The sequence below is a fragment of the Leptopilina heterotoma genome, unplaced genomic scaffold, assembly GCF_015476425.1.
Source record: "Leptopilina heterotoma isolate Lh14 unplaced genomic scaffold, ASM1547642v1 Lhet_14, whole genome shotgun sequence".
Classification (NCBI taxonomy): Eukaryota; Metazoa; Arthropoda; class Insecta; order Hymenoptera; family Figitidae; genus Leptopilina; species Leptopilina heterotoma.
Genome location: NW_025110859.1, coordinates 1,869,791 through 1,889,810, shown reverse-complemented (window position 1 = coordinate 1,889,810; position 20,020 = coordinate 1,869,791). Strand labels below are relative to the sequence as shown.

General features: G+C 23.2%; 1 protein-coding gene across 5 annotated transcripts in view; it reads right to left on the bottom strand.

Moving 5' to 3' along the window:
• Nucleotides 1-20,020, bottom strand: part of LOC122497950 — a 150,191-nt gene that overhangs the window by 28,630 nt on the left and 101,541 nt on the right. For all 5 annotated transcript variants that reach the window (XM_043605386.1, XM_043605385.1, XM_043605387.1 and 2 more), the window contains one exon: nt 11,592-11,780. In XM_043605386.1, coding sequence (XP_043461321.1) covers nt 11,592-11,780 — 189 coding nt within the window. The remainder of the gene's footprint in view (nt 1-11,591; nt 11,781-20,020) is intronic.

The window sequence follows — 20,020 nt, the reverse complement described above, 5'->3', positions numbered from 1 at the left end:
TTATATATAATTAAAGAAAATTTATTCAATTTAATCTATTTAATCAAAACTACGAAATTTAATTTCCTTTCGAAATGGAAAATTTTTTTTTCGTTCAATTATTTAATTGCGAGTTACTTTCGAGACTTTTTCGCTGAACTAAATTTTACTGAGCGTAAAATATTTTTTGACAATAATATAAAACATTTCCAAACGATAAATTAATTAACTAATTAAAATTAATTCCAAATTATTTGAAAACGGGAAAAAAAGTAATTTTTGTTCCGAACGAAAAAAAATAATTGTAAACAATGGAGATTGTGTCGAATGTCCTTTTGATGAATAAAAAGGAAATTGCCATTCGACCTCCAAATTATTCAGAAACACCCTGTTTTTAAATTAAAATTATTTTATTAATTAAATCAAATTAATTCCAAATTATTGAAAAACGGAAAAAGGTAATTTTCGATTCGGATGAAATAAGAAACAACGAAAAACAAAATTGAGGACAATAAATATTGTGTCAGAAAATTTTTTTTTGATGAATAAAAACAAAATTTTTGTTTCGACCTCCGAAACATTTACAAACAGTGTAAATTACTTAATTAATTAATTAACTCTAAATTGTTTAATTAATAATTACAAATTATTTAATTAACTAGCAAATTGTTTAATTAATAATTACAAATTATTTAATTAACTAGCAAATGTTATGCGCGCTAGCACGCGGAACGTCCTATTCAATTTCTTCGTATTATGCAAACTACAACATTTTTTATTTTCAAATGTAAATTTTTGAATAATTTCATAATCAAAATTTAAAAAATTCACTTATTAGGTGCTTAATTAATTATTATTGTTTAAATTTTCACAAATTTTAATATAATCCTTTGAAACAATTTAATTATTTTTTAAAATAGTAAAATCTTTGGAACAATACAATTATTATCAATAAAATATTCCAAAAGAATTCAATTATTTTCTAAAATTTTCCTAAAATTCTTCCTAAAAATTCAATTATTTTCAATATAATTTTAATTAAATTCCTCCAAAGAATTTAATTTTTCATCGAAACAATTATATTATTTTTCCAAAATTTTAATAAAAATCTTTGCAATATTTCAATTATTTTCATAAATAATAACATTTTTCAAAGAATTTCAATTATTTTCGAAAAATTAATAAAATTCTTCCTAAAAATTCAATTATCTTTATAAAAAGTAAAATTCTTTTAAAGATTTTAATTATTTTCAAAAATTTTAATAAAATTCTTCCTTAAAATTCAATTACATATCTTCATTAAAAATAAAATTCTTTTGAAGATTTCAATTATTTTCTTAAATAATAAAATTCTTCGGATGATTTCAATTATTTTCATTAATAATAAAATTCTTCGGAAGATTTCAATTATTTTCAAAAATTTGAAACAAACTCCTATCAAGAATTCAATTTTTCTTTCATAAATAATTGAATTCTTTACAGAATTTCAATTATTTAAAAAAAACCTTTAATAAAATTCAATTTAAGAATTCAATTATTTTCATAAATAAAAACATTTTCGCTGGAATTCAATTATTTTAAATACAATTTTATTGAACTCCAGAGAAAATTATATTATTTTTAAATTAAGAATTCAATTATATCAATAAATAGTACATTTTTTTCAGGTATTCAATTATTTAAAAATTTAAATACAATTTTCATAAAATTCTTCTCAAAAATTCACTTATTTTTTAAAATTTTGCAAAAATTCAATTTATTTTCATAAATAATTAAATTTTCGATGTATACTGAAAATCATTGAATTCTTGTAAAGTATTTAAAAATAAAAAATTGAATATAATTATTGTATCTATTTCAAAAATTTTATCAACATTTCTTCAAATAATTGAATTCTTTTAAACAAGTCTATTAGAGTTTTTGTAAATAATTACATTTTTTTTTAATAATTTCATTAAATTTCGTAAAAATAATGTAATTTTTTAAAAATAATTTTAATTGAAATTTACAAAGAATTTTATTAAAAACTTTTGAAAACAATTGAACTGTTTAGAAAAATGTTATTACAATTTTTAAAAATAATTAAACCTGTTAGAGAAATTTTATTAAAATTGTATGGAAAATAATTCCATTTTTTAGTAATTATTTACAAAAATAATTGAATTCTTGCCAAGAATATTAAACAATTTAGAAAAATAATTGAATATTTATTGTTTCGAAGAATTTTATCTGAATTTTTGAAAATAATAGAATTTTTTGAAGGAATTTTATCAAAAGTCTTGAAAATAATGATTGTTTTTTCAAATTTTATCAAAATTGTTGAAAATAATTGAATTTATATTAAAATTCTCTAAAAATTACTCGAATTTAATTAATATTTTTAAAAACAATTGTATTCTTTCGAGAAATTTTATTAAAATTGTATTGAAAATAATTGAATTGCTCTAAAGAATTTTATAATTTATGAGAATAATGAAATTGTTGCACAAAATTTTATTAACATTTTTTAATAATAATAATCAAGAATATTTAATATTATGCACATAATAAGTGAATTCTTTAAATATTGAATCTGTAATCATTCAAAAATTGATGTTTATTCTTGAAAATATAAATAAGTTTTTTAATTTACAAAATATAATAATAAATGGAATACCGCGTTTCGCGCGTATCATTTAGCTAGTTCTGATAATAAATTTCAAAAATCAAATATTTCATTATAATTATTGACAGACACAATTATTTTAAAAAGTTAAAAAATTCTTTGTTTAATTCAATTATTTTCGAAAATTTTCAATTTAAAATTATTTAAAAAACTACATTATTTTGATAAAAGAACAAAGAAATTCATCAAAAGAATTTAATTATTTATAAAAACTCTAATAAACTTTTAATAGTAGAATTATTAATTACTTTCAAAATTTTCAATTTAAATTATTAAAGAAACTCCATTATTTAAAAAAAAATTCAAAGAAATTCTTCAAAAGAATTTAATTAGGATTTTTTAATATTTTAATAAAATTTTTCGCGAGAATTCGATTATTTCTATAAATAATAAAATTCTGCGAAGGAATTCAATTATTCTCAAATTTTTTAATAAAATTCTTTTCAAAAATTCAATGATTTTCAATACATTAATTTTAAAATTGAAAATATTATTGAGAAAGTTAGACAACTAAATTCAAACGGCGAACAGATTATCGGAATACCACGATTATTTATGTAGATTAAAATCAATTCCAAACTATTAAAAAATATTGTAAAATACAATTCTTGCTCTATGAGGAAGCAAAAATACAATTTTCGATTGAGACGAAATAATAAATAACGAAAAAAATAATAAATTGCCGGACAATGGAGCTTGCGTCGCGTCGGACGTCCTCTTTTGATGATGAATATAAAAGGAAGCTGCGGATGGATTTCATTTCTCTCACTCATGGGGCGAACTGTTTAGTTAGGTAGGGCAGTGGTTGAGTATGGGATGTAGAATATAGGTCATGGCTGGTTCACCTCTATAGATGGCGTTCGAAAAATATAGGTCACTAGGTAAACACTGCCCCTGACGCCGTCACTGATTTTACTAGCTACACATATGTGTCAATTTCTGTCAACAAAGTTAATAATACAATAATTCACAAGTAAACAAGGGTCTTATAATTCAGGAGAGAAGGAATGAAAGGAAGAAAAGAAGAGAAAAAATGCTATAGGATAAACCTTTAAATTCCATTATGAAAAAGAAAATTCGTCACATTTTTTTTTCTCTCCCCCTTCTCTCAACAAATTGTTTGCCTCTACATTTCAAGGCTGATCATTAAATTTTTTATTGTCTAGAGATCATCACGGAAAATGCTCTTTTTATATCGATCGTAACAGAAGAGTGCATTAAAGTTTATTTACGCTTCATTCAATATATATACGGAAAGATAAACTCTCGTAAAAGAAAAAGAGACAATGGGGGAAAAAACCGAGAAAAACCATATTTGTTGGAAAAATCGAACCAAAGGCAATTTTTCGTCCTAATTATTATTATTAATATTATAAAAAATATTAATTCATTTATTTTATACTATTAAAACTATGTTTTCTATTTTATTCAACTTTTTCAGAATAATAATAGAGAAGAATTAGAAATTCATTCAAAAAAATTTGTGAAAAAGAAAAAAAAATATTTCCCTCGCGAAGAAAATTGAAAATATTTTTTCAAAATAATGGAGAAAAATTGTAAATCCATTCAAAAAAAAATCCAATTCAAAAATGAAAAAAAGATTCATTTATTTTCTTTAATAATAATAAAAAAAAAAAATTTCTGCTTATTCCCTGACACTGTGAAATTTGTGGAGAAGAACAAAATATTTCGCCTCGCGAATGAAATTGAAAATAAATAAAAATTCTAGAAAAATTACAAAATTCATTAAAAAAAAAGTAATTTCGAATTAAATAAACGAGTTATTTTTGAAATCAACAACTTTTAATATTCGATTGCTACCGCTGAATATATCGAAAGTGCAAGTCGAGTGCCAGGATTTAACGACTCTTTGAAAATGTAACTGCTTCAAGGAAGAATTCATTGATCAATATAAATTCATTGACAGTAAAACTTTCCTGGACCAATTAATAAATTTCGTAATAGAGCAGATTTAATTTTATTCAGTGCATAAAATAATTTCACTTAAAAAAAGAACGAATTTCTTTAAATTAAATTTATTTCATTGAAAGAAAATCATTTGTTTAAATTAGATTTTAATGCAAATGTAAAGAAAATCAATCGAAACTGAAAAGTACAATCAATGAATTTAAATAAAATTCTCTGAAAAATATTCTCGAAATAAATTATTGAATCTAACGAAAAAACAATTTTTAACTGTTTTGAATAAATAAAAAAAACAAGCGACCTCGGTAATTATAAATTATAATAAGCTGATAAGAAATGTTTTTATAATACAAAAAAAGAAAGGACAAGTGAATACTAATTTCGATGACGACATTGGTAATGAGTATTTCAATGAGGCGTAATTAGAAGAAGGGCAGTAGGTGATGTTTAAGTAACAATAAACGAGGGTGCGTTAAGTCCAGTTGGCCTCGTTATTTTCAGACTTCAACGCAGTCGAGCCGATGTACACCTGAACAAATTATTTAATCAACTTTGCTTTCTCAACCAAAAAATCATCCCACCTTCAATTTTATTTCAATGACAAAAATAAACACCTCCTTTGAAAATTTCATGACTATTTCACAATTTTTCTTCTCTTTTTCCTTTACTGTAAATTTATTGTAAATTTATAAATTTATAATTTACTCAATTTTTTCTTTTTTTCAAATTAATATTAACAAAATTGAACATTTTTCGATATTGAAATAAAAAATATTGAAGACAATTGGAAAAAAAAAGTTGGCGATTAAATAGCCGGGGTTTTGAGAAGAGTGGGAGGGAATTTAATCTATTTATTTATAAATTGCGGAAGTTGAGAGTAGAAAAGAAGTATTTTTAATTGTCTCGCGAAAAATGAAAGAGACTCCCCCCGCTCTCGTTCATTGGCAGTCAAAGAACTTGGATCAAGTTTGGACTCTTTCGGACGAATTTGAACTCAACTAAAGGCAGGTCACGGTCCTAGGCGTGATTCTCATCATAAGAAGAGAAGAGAGAGCTATCTTTGGCGAACGCAGTCGTCGTCATCGTCGACGAGACGTTGCTTTGGAATTTCAATTCTCGTTTATTTTGCCCCTTAATATTTTTCATTTTCATCTCCTTCTTTTTTTCATAGCACAAATTCTGTTCTCTTTGAATCATTCCACAAAATTATCAAAAAAAAAAAAAAAAACAATTACCGCGCTGTACATTTTTTTAAAATCGTAAATTATTCCCTTGTCTTCACGTTTTTAATTAGAATTTAAATTTTTGAATATTTTCACATTTCAATCTGAAATATTTTCTATTTGATATATTTTCTATTTTTTGATTTAAAAATTTGAAATATTTTCCAATGTTTAGTTTGAAATTCGAAATATTTTCCAATTTTTGACAATAAATTGAACTTCTTTCGAAACAAACTAACTTTTATACTTTAAACTAAAGTAATTTAATTTCGAACCGATTTTTAAATTTTTGTACGAAATAAAATGAAACAAACCCGTTAACTTGAAAAATTAATCCCAGTAATAATAATTCTCACAATTTGCACAAAAAAATTTCTCACAAAAATTCAAGACTAAATAATTTTTCCGCTTTTCCACTATTTGAATCGATTGTCAGGAATTCCCCCTTTCCAGTGTAAACAATCTAAAATTAAATCAGTTACAATTGTCAACTTTTATCAATAAACTGAATTAAAATAAAGTTTTTCGTTTTTGAAATTTTTCCCAACTTTAATAATTAAATTGGTTTGAAATTTATTAAATTAAATTAAATTAATTAAATTATTTATTAAATTTATTAAAATAAATTTCGATTTAATTAAAATTGGGAAAAAATGTGTATCGATCGAAAATTTATCTGATGGTTTTGTTTGAGGAAAATTTTTGCAGAAATAAACGTGTGACTTATTTTTATTTTGAGCATTGAGAAATGAGTGTATTTGTGTGTGGATAAAAAAAAAATTCTCACGTGTATTTTATCAAGAGACATTAAAATTTGGCACTAGAGAATTTTTTTATTTTCTCAACTCGAAAAAAATCCCCGAGAGATTTAACATTATTTTTCCGAGGCGACGGGAAATGTAAAAATAGGTTTTTCCGTGGGACAAAACCGGAAGTTTGCGAAACGCAAGTCGAAGGGGGGCCTCGATAATATGCGTTCACGGTGCAGCCGACAGCACAACTGCTCGGCTGCCGTGTTTCACCAGCGACTCTGCGCGTCCACCCACGCTATATCGATCTTCCCCACCAGGAACGTACACACAATACGTGACGGTTCCGTGACGACATCAAAAGTCGAAACATATTTCTTTTTTAACCCTTTCTTTAATGTCTCTAATTTGACACTGTTCGATCCCCCTCCCCTTGAGTTTCAGACTCGCACTTTCCTTTTTTGTCTCGAAAGATAATCTCAAATCATATTTTGGAGCAATTTTTGTTAAATTTTCGCAAAAAAGTCATTTTTCAGCGAAAAAAGGAAAAATTCGAAAAATACAGAATTGTGAAAAAGAAGAAGAAGAAGAAGAAAAGAACAGAAATGTACCAAGAAGGCAAAATTCCCTTTTTTGACCAAAATCTACAATTATTTTCTTCCCCAAATAACGAGGGAAATTGGGAGAGAGAAAAATTGCCAGTTATTCTCAAATATAACTATTTTCGATGAGAGTGAAAAGGAAATGCCGTCCCTGAAAGCAAAGCCAGTGGAAAATTTGTGAACCGCGGTATCGAAGAGATGAATGGTGCTCCTGATTTCCACGATTTTCCCCCGTCGAGAATAAATATTCTCCACGAGTGGAGATAAAAAAAAAGCAGGAACATGCCTGATGATGTGAGAAATAGGTATTCGAATAGTCCGATTTGACAAAATTCCAAGTCTCTGCCTCTAAATTCACAAAATGTTGCTCCTAAATTCTCCCAAGGTATTTACTTCATCGAAATGGAATCTAAAATACAAGGAAAAAAAACATCAATAGATCTCGCAATTATCACCTCAGATAAAAAATACGAAAGAAAATATATTAAAAAATATATAAAATATATTAAAAAATATATAAAATATATTTTGGATTTAAAGTATTCAGGCATCACAGTACCTTTTTTCCTCAAAAAAAGATGAAAACGGGAAGTTTTTTCCTCAAAAAGGGGACAAAAATTAATTTTTTTAACTTGCAAATATAATTCAAATTTTTCATCATATAGCTTCTATAAAATTTTTTAAAAATGATTCGTTCTTAATCAGAGTTACCACAAAAATTTAATTTTGTTTTTCCCTGATTTCCAAACAAAATTTTGACTTTTGCCCTAAATAATATTCTGCGATTCACTCTAAAAATGATTAGGTACTCAAAAAAAAAAATGTTCTATTTCATTTATTTACGAATTTCTTCTGTAAAATTATTTTAAAACAGCAATCACTTCATTTTCAAAAAAATATTTAAACATTATTATTTTTCCATGAGAATTAAGATTTTCAAAACATTCAAATTCAAATATTTTTGAAATTCAACAATTTATGAGAATATTATTATAAAACATGAAGAAAGCGATCATTCATGTTTTATAATAATTAAAGATGACCGAGTGATAAGATCATTATTTTCTTCTTTAAGAAATATTTTTACTGCAACTTCTTCAAAATTATTTTCATCATTTCAATTCAACTATTATTTTCTAGAATTTTTAACTAAAATTCTTCATTAAATGAATTATTTATAATAATTTTTTTGAAATGAAACTTTTTAAAAAGAATTTATTCTACAGAATTGCTAGTTAAAAATATGAATAATTCAGATTTTCAAAGAATTTTTTATTATGTAAAATTTTAACTGAAATTCACTTTTAAATCAATTTTTAATAGAAAATTTTGCAAGAATTCAATTATTTAAATACAAAAATAAATAATTTATATTGAATAATCGAATGTTTCTTAATATTACATTCTCATAAAGAATGTTATCAACAAATTTTTATATAATTAAATTCTTTCGACGAATTTCAATAAAATTTTTTTTAAAAATAATTACATTTTTCGAGGTATTCCATTAAAATTGTACTAAAAATAATTGAAATTCTGCGATGAATTTGATTTTTTATGAAAATAATGGAATTATTGCGAAGAAATTTATAAAAAAATTGTAAGTAATAGAATTCCTGTGAAATTATTTTATATGAAAATAATTATACGTTTGCGTATTTTAATAAAAAATTTTTTTTTTTAATAATTGAATTCTTTTGGAAAATTTTATTAAAATAGTAGATATTGAATATCATTGAATTTAGGAATTACAAATAATGGAATATTATGAATATAATTGAATTTCTGCGAAGAATTTTATTACTTTTGAAAATAATTGAATTTTTGCAATCATTTGAAACTTCTCCAAAATTCAAATTTTTTTTAGTGTTTTAAACAAAAATTCCTCGTTAATTTCTTTATTTTCAATAATTTATTAAATACATATATTAAAAAATTTAACTAATTTCAGAATAATTTAAATTTTGAAAATTTTTGCAAAAATTTAAGTTCTTTAGAATTTCTAATGAAATTCATTTAAAGTTGAAATTTTATAAAATTTGAAATTAAAATCTTTTCAAATAAATTCTTCTATTTATGAAAATTGTAAACGAAACTATATTAAAATTCAATTAATTTTGAAATGTATAAATAAAATTATTCATTAAATAATTTCTAAGTTATACTTTTATGATAGTTCTTCAAGAATTAAGTTATTTAAAAAGAAAGTATTGTATTAAAATTTTTGTTTTTCTAGAAAAAACTATTACTAATAATATTTTAATTATTTGAATGTTAATTAAAAAAAATATTTTTTGAAATAAAAACAAAGAACCAAAATTATCCTCGCGAGAAATGGCAAAAAAAAGACAAAAACTACAAGGAGATAAATCAAAGAAAGACTCTAAAAACAATATCCGTTGATCTTTGTTGTAAAATTGTTAACCTTCTCTCTTAGAAGTTCTGTTTTTGTTCCTGGGAACTATGAACGGTTAAGATAAAATTAAATTCCCGCTAACGAAAGTTTTTTTGCAGATCTAGAAAATTAATAGGTTGCGATAGAACGTCTTTTTTTGTAACTTTCAAAAGTCAATCGATTGCTCAACATCAGAATGCTTCCTCTTCCTTTTAACACTCTTCCATCGTGAGTCGATGCGCTATACCAACTCCTGTTATTTCTTCCACATCACACACAATTTTCTACTAACCAAAATACTCTTCGAGTTCCACGTAAGCGGTATTATTAATTCAAGGTCTATTCTATTGCAAAATTCATTACCGCATTTTCCGTCCATGCATTTCAATCGCAACACTGTGTTTGCGTCTGGGGAGAGAGAGAGAAGCAGAAAAATGTATAAATTCCTAAAACAAAATTTCAAGTGACATTAAAATATTCAGAAACGGTTGAGTAAAATTATTCTTTTATGAGAATATTTCGTCCAATTTTATTCTATTTTCATTTAATTCTCTTTCCTATTTTTATTTTATTCTATTTTCCGTTTTTTACTATTTTTATTTTATTCTATTTTCTATTTTTTACTATTTTCTATATTTTTTCCCCTATTTTCATTTAATTCTCTTTCCTATTTTTCCCATTCCTATTTTATTGCGTTTTCCATTTTTTCCTATTGTTATTTTATTCTCTTTTCTATTTTATTTCCTTTCATTTTTCTCTAACCAAATATTTTCCATTTTATGACTTTTTTATTATACACTTATTTATTTATCGAATTCTACCATTAATGTCAAAATTTTCCTATTTTCCTTTTTTCTATTTCCTATTTCATTCTCTTTCCTTTTTTTCAACCGAATATTTATTTAAATTATGGAAAATAGTAGAAAAAAATACATAATTTTTCTGAATGACTTTTTTTTATTATTTTTATTATTATTTTCATTATCATTATTTTTCTAACAAGCTCAACTTTCACTTAAAATAAAATACTTTCACACAAGGAATCAAATATATTACACTATATATTTTTCTCGAAATTGTTTCACATCACGAAATGAGAATTCATTGCCAAGAATAAAACTCCTATATTGTTTTCTAAAAAAGGGGGAATTTTTTATTCGTCAGGTGTCATATTTGACCAAGAAGAGAAATTTTTGACAAATCGGATAAATTTACCAAGTGAAGAAAAAATTAGAGAGAAGGAGAATTGGTCTTCCGGTCAATTAAAAAAACGAAAAAAAAAATTCAACCTGGGGTTGAATATATTAGGGACAATTTCTCCTTCATTCGATAATTGACTCATCATTTTCGAAGAGAGAATAATAATTTTAAATATATATAGACCTTTAGAAGAGTTTGGATTCACAAATTTTAATTGACACTTTAGAGATCGTAAATTCAGTAGTGTTAAAGTTGAAGTGTGACTTTAATTGATGGCGAATGCTTGAAAGACCGACAAGTCGAACGCGCGTGAAAATCTCAAGTGAAATTCTTTAAAAAGCTCTGGAGAAAAAAATTCATAATGTACAAAAATACTTAAAACATAAAATTTGTTTGATATTTTCAAAAAATGTTTTTAATTCTTCAATTTTTTGAAGAAAAAAAATTCGTCTCCTTTTTCGAGAAGGGAAAAATTTTTTTTTTTAACTCGGAGAAAATATATTTAGTGGGAAAATTTCTTGCAAAAAGAATTCGTCACTGTTTTCGAGAAGGGAAAATTAATTTTTCCGAACATTTTTTTTAAACTCGTAGAAAAATTGATTTTTTAATTGTTACTCTCTCTTTTTGTAAAAATTAATTTTTTCGACACATTTCTTTTTTAGCTTGGCGGAAACTGATTCGGAGCAGAATTTAAACACTGAAGGAATCAACCTAATAATTCAGACTCGAATTTTATGAACGAAACTAATTTTCATTTCGAGCATTACGAAATTGTTTTGGAAAATTTATTAGACGTTTTCCATTTAGCCGAGAGTGTTGCAGAGGAGAGATTTATGGGAAGAATCAATTTACCTGATTTGTGTGTGATAAGTGGGGGTGGTGTGTTCGGTGTGTGTTGTTAAAAGTTCCACAGGACTTGCGGCCATGATATCAATCAGGTGTCCTGTTGAAGGGCCAATTGGATCCAGCAAAAGGACTCCAGGCGTTGCAGGTGAGGGCTGTGTTCCCAATAATGAAACTCGTACTTTTTCTCGGCCCTCGCTGAAAAATACAATCAGAACGTAAGTGACAATTCAAAATTATGATAAATAACAGTCGATTCTCGATAAATTGAATCTCAATCAAGAAACTAGAAAATTCAATTTATCGAGAGCTGACGGTAACAATAAATAATTTATTTTTGAACGAACAAAAAAAAACATTTTCCCTTCTCGAAAAAAAACGTAAAGGGAACAAAAGAAATTTTTTCTGAACGAATAAAATAACAAATTTGAAAAAATGGAAACAAAAATTCGTAAAAGAGTTCTTTTACGAATTTTTGTTTTCATTATTTTAGGAGATAAAATATTTTTCAATAATTGAGGAACAATTTTTATATTTGATAAATTTATGCAAAAAAAAAGGAATTATATTAAATATTGCGAAAATTTTTTATCTAGTTGGATATCGAAGGACTCTGGGCTATATTGAAATTTACATTTTAAAGGGAGGAAAAAAATTTCATCTCCGGAAATAACTTTTAAAGTGAAACGACAGCCATAGGCAACAGACGTCTTGGTCTCTCTTTGAAGAACTTTTTTTCTATTGAAAGCATATTGCAAATATATATTTTTTTTTTAAAAAGAACTAAGTTAGAAACGAGGCAAACAAACGTGGGGCGCATCGATCCCTCCTTTGCGGCGCTATATCATTTTTCCCCTCTTCCTAACTTATATTTATATTTTAAAAAAAAATAATAATAAAATCCTTATTGCCCTCGATTCGGAATATTTCCAAAGTCAATTGATCCCAAGAAAAACTAAATTCACTTTTCATTTCAAATACATGAACCGAAGAAAAAAAAATGGGATTGTCAGTGAAAGAAATTTATTTTAAATTCAGATTAAATTCAATTGCCGAAAAATTCAAATTCGGTAGTAAAATAAATAACAAAGTCAATAAAATTATAAAAATAAATAATAATACAGGAAAATAATAAAAGAAAAAAGATAATAAATTCAAAAAACAAATATTAAAATTATCTAAACGAATATTAAGGTTATACAAATAATAAAAGAATAAAAAATACAATAAAGTAACAAAAAAATATAATAAAACAATAAAAAAATGTAATAAAATGATGAAAAATACAACTAAATAGAAAACTTAACAAAATAATAGAAGAGTAAATATTTTGCGATAAAATTATTAAATTTCAAATAAATTCGCCAACTAAAAACAAATTATAGAGCAAATAAAGTAACAAAAAAAATAATTATAAAAAATCTTACAAAAGAATAAAAAATAGTGTAAAATATTTTTTAAAAAATACAATAAAATAATAAAAAATACAATAAATTAATGAAAAAATAGAATGAAATAATAAAGTAATAAAGAATACCAATAAAGTAAGAAAAAATATAACAAACTAATAAAAATTTTAAAGAAATAATAAGAAATAGATACAAAAATAAATATTTTACGATAAAATTATCGAATCTAAAATAATTTTAAAATTAAATTCTAAAAAAATTCTAAATTCTAAAATTCTCAAGCAAAATAAAGTAACAAAAAATACAGTAAAATAAAAAATCTTAATGAAAGAATAAAAATAGAGTAAAAAAATACAGTAAAAGTAACAAAAATACAATAAAAGTAATAAAAAAAGAGTAAAATAATAAAAAATACAATAAAGTAACAAAAAATAATATTAAGTTAGAAAAAATACAACAAACTAATAAAAATTATAATAAAATAATAAATTAATTAAAAAATACTACAAAAATAAATATTTTACGATAAATTATCGAATTTAAAATAATTATAATTTAAAAATAAAATAATTATAATTAAAATAATTAAAATCAACTAAAAAACTTCATTCTCAAGCAAAATTGTTTTCCAAGGATGAAATCCAATTATTTGTAACGGCAAAAAGGGGATGTCGTTCCTTGAATGAAAATTTGCTCGTGAATAGCCTTATGGTATTTTTTTTCTTTCCTTATTTTTTTTTTTTTTTTTTGTCAAAGGGTAAAAAAGGACGAGAAGGCAATATTTAACTATTTGACTTGAGCTTTATGACCACGCCCTTTCGCGTGCAAATTGTTACAAGAGCTATATATATTCATACACACGCACTTTGCACAAAAAAGAAGAATAGAAGTAAAGAAACAAAAAACAGAAAAAATGTAACTGCAACTGGTAAGAAGTTATTAGCGTTCGCATTAGCAGGCAATTAAATTCGCCATGTAAACGATGAATCGTCCAACGGAAAGTGATAATACATTCCAATGTGGGAAAGTATTTTGTATTTAGCGCGTGACGCGCGTCAGTTGAAAAAGAATATTGTCCAGAATGTGTGTAAATTTTTTTCTCAAAAATTATTAGCATTTATTAATATATTATAATAGATGAATTGTTGTTTTTTCTTTTGTATAATTTATTAATATTTCCTAAAGTTTCGAACGTTCAAATAAAAGACATTGTTTCTACACTATTCTAATTTGTACCTATTTTATTTATTTACAAAACCCTTGTGGTCCATCAGGACCTTAAATGAAAATTAATTTAATTACAAAATAAATAGAAAAATAAATAAAAAATTGAATTAAATGCAAATTTTGTAATTTATTAATTTAATTTTAATTCCTTTTGTAAAAAGAATTATTTTTATTTAAAAACTTTATTCTTAACTTTTTTTAATAAACAAACATTTTTTTTACAAAAGGAATTTTTTTATAATATAGTAAGTATGGAAAACTTTTTTTATTTTTTTTATCTCTTTGAATAATACTTTCTCTGTTTAATTCACATTATTTTCCATTTCAGTAGAATAATTTTCTGTAATTAATTATATTGAAACAAACAAAAAATTCCACTCCTTTGAACGTGAAAAACTCAAAGAAAATCTTTTGTATAATCTTTCGGCACAATATGCATTATATAAAATTATTATGGTTATACAAAAAAATTGTTTATTTATGTAAATTTAATAAACTTATATAAAAATACATTAAACAAAAATAATATAGTGTTCATGGTATGAATTTTCGTATTTAATTTAAAAAAAATATTCTCTAACGTCCAAAGTTTGGTAAATAGAAAAATCCCATAATGAAAGTTTGGAAAATTTTCGAAACTTGATTTAATTGGATTTTTCTGATCGGTGTCAAGGTAATTACTGCTTATCACAATTAGATTAGATTCATAGTAATTTACCGAGTCTTGTTCTCAATTGAGACTCTTAAATTATTGATACGAACTCTTAAATCCACAGGTCACGTATCAAATCACGTTCAGTTTGTAACGGCTCACAATTGATAATCACGTTAGCGTCAAGAAAGTCACACTCCACAGTAATTTATATAGATGAATATTTTTCTAAATGATCCACCGAAAAAAAGTCTCATATCAAAATCCGAAAATAGTAAGTTCACACAAATCTATTGTTTTTACTTCCGAAAAAATGCTTTCTGAAACAAAAACAAAAATATAATATCCAACATTTTTTTTTCTTTTTATTATAATTCTTTTTCTATAATTTTAGTATCAAATTTACAAATAAATTAACTGAATTTTTAATTTCGATAAAATATTAATTCTTCGTTCTGATTTTTCTTTTTTCGAAAGCAAAAATGCAGTGGAGAAATTTCGTTGTTGTTTTGTTTAACGGAAGTTCGAGTTGATAAATATGAAATTTCCAAAGGGGGAATACGCTTTATTAAATTCGTCTGTCAACCCGAAAGACCTTACCGACGAGTGGCGCTACTCACTGTATAAAACCTAATCAACAACTGTAATCTAAATTGTCGCAATTTTACTCAAGCATCGTTCAAGACGGTTCAAGTCATCGCATTGTGTATATAATAATATTTCGTGTGGGCAGTCGCAGTGGTTCTCAAGAATTTTAAAGATTTAGATAACACGAGACTTGCCCCGTCACGCAGGGAATCGCTAATTTCAGAATTCATTCGTCTGGAAAATAAAGTGACGCAAATTGTAAAAATAAAATTAAAAAAAAAATTTCTAAATCGTATGGAAAATGTTAAATAATTTAATACTAAATAATTAATTCAGGCATCACAGTACCTTTTTTTCTCAAAAAGGGGATAAAAATTTATTTGTTTATACAACTTGCATATATATATAATTCAAATTTTTTATCAAATAGTTTCCATAACATTTTTTAAAGATGATTCGATTTTAATCAGAGTTTCCACAAAAATTTAATTTTGTTTTTCCTTGACTTTTCCTTAATTTCAAGACAAAATGTTGCCTTTTTCCCTAAAGAATATTTACGAATTTCTTTAACTGTAAAATTATTCGAAAACAGTAATAACTTCTTTTTTAAAAAAATATTTAATCATTATTATTTTTCTATGGAACTTAAAGATTTTCAAAACATTTAAATTCAAATCTTTTTGAAATTCAACAATTTATGAGAATATTATTATAAAACATGAAGAAAGCGATCATTCATGTTTTATAATAATTAAAGATGACCGAATGATAAGATCATTATTTTCTTCTATAAGAAATATTTTTCCTGCAACTTCTTCAAAATTATTTTCATCATTTCAATTCAACTATTATTTTCTAGAATTTTTAACTAAAATTCATCTTTTAATCAATTATTTACAATAATTTTTTAAAAAATTCTGAGAATTTTCAAATCTATTTATCTACAATTCAATTTTACGAAATTTCATCGATTATTCGGAAATTCTTCAATTAAATATATATATTTGAAAATAAAAACTTGGAATAATTTCAATTAAACTTTTTGAAAAATTAATTCTACAGAATTGTTAGTTAAAAATATGACAAATTTAGATTTTCAAAGATTTTAATTAGAAACTTTTTCAAAATTCAATTGTTTATAAAAATTCACACTATAATGCTTTTAATATTCAATGATTATGTAAAATTTTAACTGAAATTCACTTTTAAATCAATTTTTATTAGAAAATTTTACAAGAATTCAATCATTTAAATACAAAAATAAATAATTTATGTTGAATAATCGAATGTTTCTTAATATTACATTCCCATAAAGAATGTTATCAACAAATTTTTAAATAATTAAATCTTTTCGACGAATTTAAATAAAATTTTTAAAAATAATTACATTTTTCGATGTATTCCATTAAAATTGTACTAAACATAATTGAAATTATGCGATGAGTTTGATTTTTTATGAAAATAATGGAATTATTCCGAAGAAATTTTTAAAAAATTTGTAAATAATAGAATTCCGGTGAAATTATTTTATTATTTATGAGAATAATTAAACGTTTGCGTAAAATTTTAATAAAAATTTTTTTAAATAATTGAATTTTTTAGACAATTTTATTAAAATAGTAGATATTGAATATCATTGAATTCAGGAAAATTTTTATAAATAATTGAAATTTTGCCAAAAATTTTATTAAAATTTTTGAAAATAATTGAATTTCTTTATTTATAAAGATAATAATTGGAATTTTGTGGAGATTTTTTTGTAAATTTTAAACATAATTGAAATTATGCGAAAAATTTTATTAAAATAATTGAATTTCTTTATTTATAAAGATAATAATTGGGATTTTGTGGAGATTTTTTTGTAAATTTTAAACATAATTGAAATTATGCGAAAAATTTTATTAAAATAATTGAATTTTGAATAATAATTTTATTATTTATAAAGGGAATTGCAATTTTGACAAGAATTTATTCAAATTTTTGAATATTATTGAATTTCTGAGAAGAATTTTATTATCTTTAAAATAATTGAATTTTTGTGAAGAATTTTATTATTTTCATGAAAATAATTGAATTATTAAAAATAATTTTATTCATATTTCTCAAAATAATTAAATTTCAGCTACAAATTTTATTATTTATGAAAATAATTTAATATCAAGGACGAATTTTATTAAATATGAAAATAATTGAATTATTAAAAAGATTTTTATCAATATTTTCAAAACTAATTGAATTTTTTCGAAGAATTTTATCAAAACTTTTAAATATAATTGAATTCCATTAAGAAAATTTATTTGAAAATAATTAAATTTTTCCAAAGAATTTTATCATTTTTGAAAATAAACTAATTCTGGAGGAATTATTCCAAAGAATTTTATTATATTTAAATAATTTCAATTATTTTTAAAATAATTGAATTCTTCGGAAGAATTTTATTAAGTAGATGAAAATAATTGAATTATTGAAAATAATTTTATTGAAATTTCTCAAAATAATTGAATTTCAGCGACGAATTTTATTAAATATGAAAATAATTGAATTCCTGCGAAATAAATAAATAAATGGAATTTTATGAAAATTCTTCAAAATAATTGAATTATTATACAGAATTTTACCAAAATTTCTCAAAATAATTTAATTTCAGCGACAAACTTTAATATTTATGAAAATAATTGAATTCTTGACAAGAATTTTATTAAAATTTTTGAATATAATTGAATTTCTGCGAAGAATTTTAATACTTTTGAAAATAATTGAATTTTTGCAATCATTTGAAACTTCTCCAAAATTTTAATTTTTTTTTTAGTGTTTTCAACTAAAATTTCTCGTTAATTTCTTTATGTTTAATAATTTATTAAATATATATATTAAAAAATTTAACTACTTTCAGAATTATTTAAATTTTGAAAATTTTTGCAAAAATTTAAGTTCTTTTTCTAATGAAATTCATTTAAAGTTGGAATTTTATAAAATTTGAAATTAAAATCTTTTCAAGTTCATCTATTTATGAAAATTGTAAACGAAACTATTTAAAATTAAATTAATTTTGAAATGTATAAATAAAATTATTCATTAAATAATTTCCAAGTTATAATTTTATGATAGTTCTTCAAGAATTAAGTTATTTAAAAAGAAATTATTGTCAGAAATGGAAAAAATTGAAGGTTTTGTATTAGAATTTTTGATTTTTTTAGGAAAAAACTATTAATAATAATATTTTAATTATTTGAATGTTAAATTATTTTTCCAGACGTCTGCATTCTGTTGAATTAAGTGTCAAAAAAGAAAACAAATTCGTTGAGAACGAAAAATAGAATTCAATTTAATACAAAAAAAATATTTTCCCAAAAATTAATAAACCAAAAATAATAATTGTCAAATCAGAAAATTATTAATTCTTATTTTTCTCCGTCAAATTGACTCACGTGTTTCACGATTGATTATCAATTTCTTTCATTTCAATAATAAATAGACGCGCCTACTTTTCTGCCACCTGCGCCAATATAATAAATAAATTTCAAGCGATAGTAAAAATGACGAAACTCGTGATGGTAACAATTTTACATTGACCTATCTACAAATCTTCGAGTATTTTGAATTGTTAATTAAGATTTACGCCACGAATGGCATTAAATCAGATTTATAATTAGAAATTTCCTTCTCGGATTGCTAATAATTTGTTTTTATATATGTATTCAATTTGTTAAAAATTTTATTTACTCTTTCGAAAATAACTCCAGGCAGATTATTTTAATTAATTGATAATTTTAATAAATCAATATTTTATTATTTAATTGTTAACTAATTTTGCGTCACTATCGAAGAAATTTATTTTCCGTTTCTAAATGTAAATAATTTAAGTTTATAATTTTGTATTACTATTAAATTGCAATCAGTAATTTATGAAAATGTTTTTAATAAAAAATATTTCGTTCATTTAAACGTTCAAAACTTGATTTGGTTTTAATATTGTTTTTGAGAAAATTTTCAAAGTAGAAAAGAAAAAAAAATTCAAAGTCAAATATCCGGTCCTTCAACTCGTTTTTACTAACTCTCGATTTCATTGCAGTGTAAATATCGACCTCTTTACCCCTTTGGCACATCAGTTGGTCGGATAAGGAACGAACTGAGTAAACCACTATTTAATCGGGTAAACAGGTTCCTTTTTAAGTTACTCCACTTTACGCAGTTAACATTCAATACAAGTGCAAGTGCAGAAAAAAAACTGATTCATAAAAATAATTTCCGATACAAAATCTATTTATACTTTTCTTAATTTAATTTAATTGACTCAATAGGTTAAATTTAATTATATTAATTTTGTATTATAATATAAATAAAATAATTTTGCTCAATGTAAAACAATTTCGTTGAATATAAAATAATTTTGCTGAATATAAAATAATTTTGCTCAATGGAAAACAATTTTTAATATTAATATTTTTAATTAAATAATTGAACTTTCCAGTGGTACCTACTATCCCGGTATTAAGTTTCTTCTAAATTTTTTTCAAATTCAATTATTTTCCAAATTTTCAAATTGGAATTCTTCAAAAATA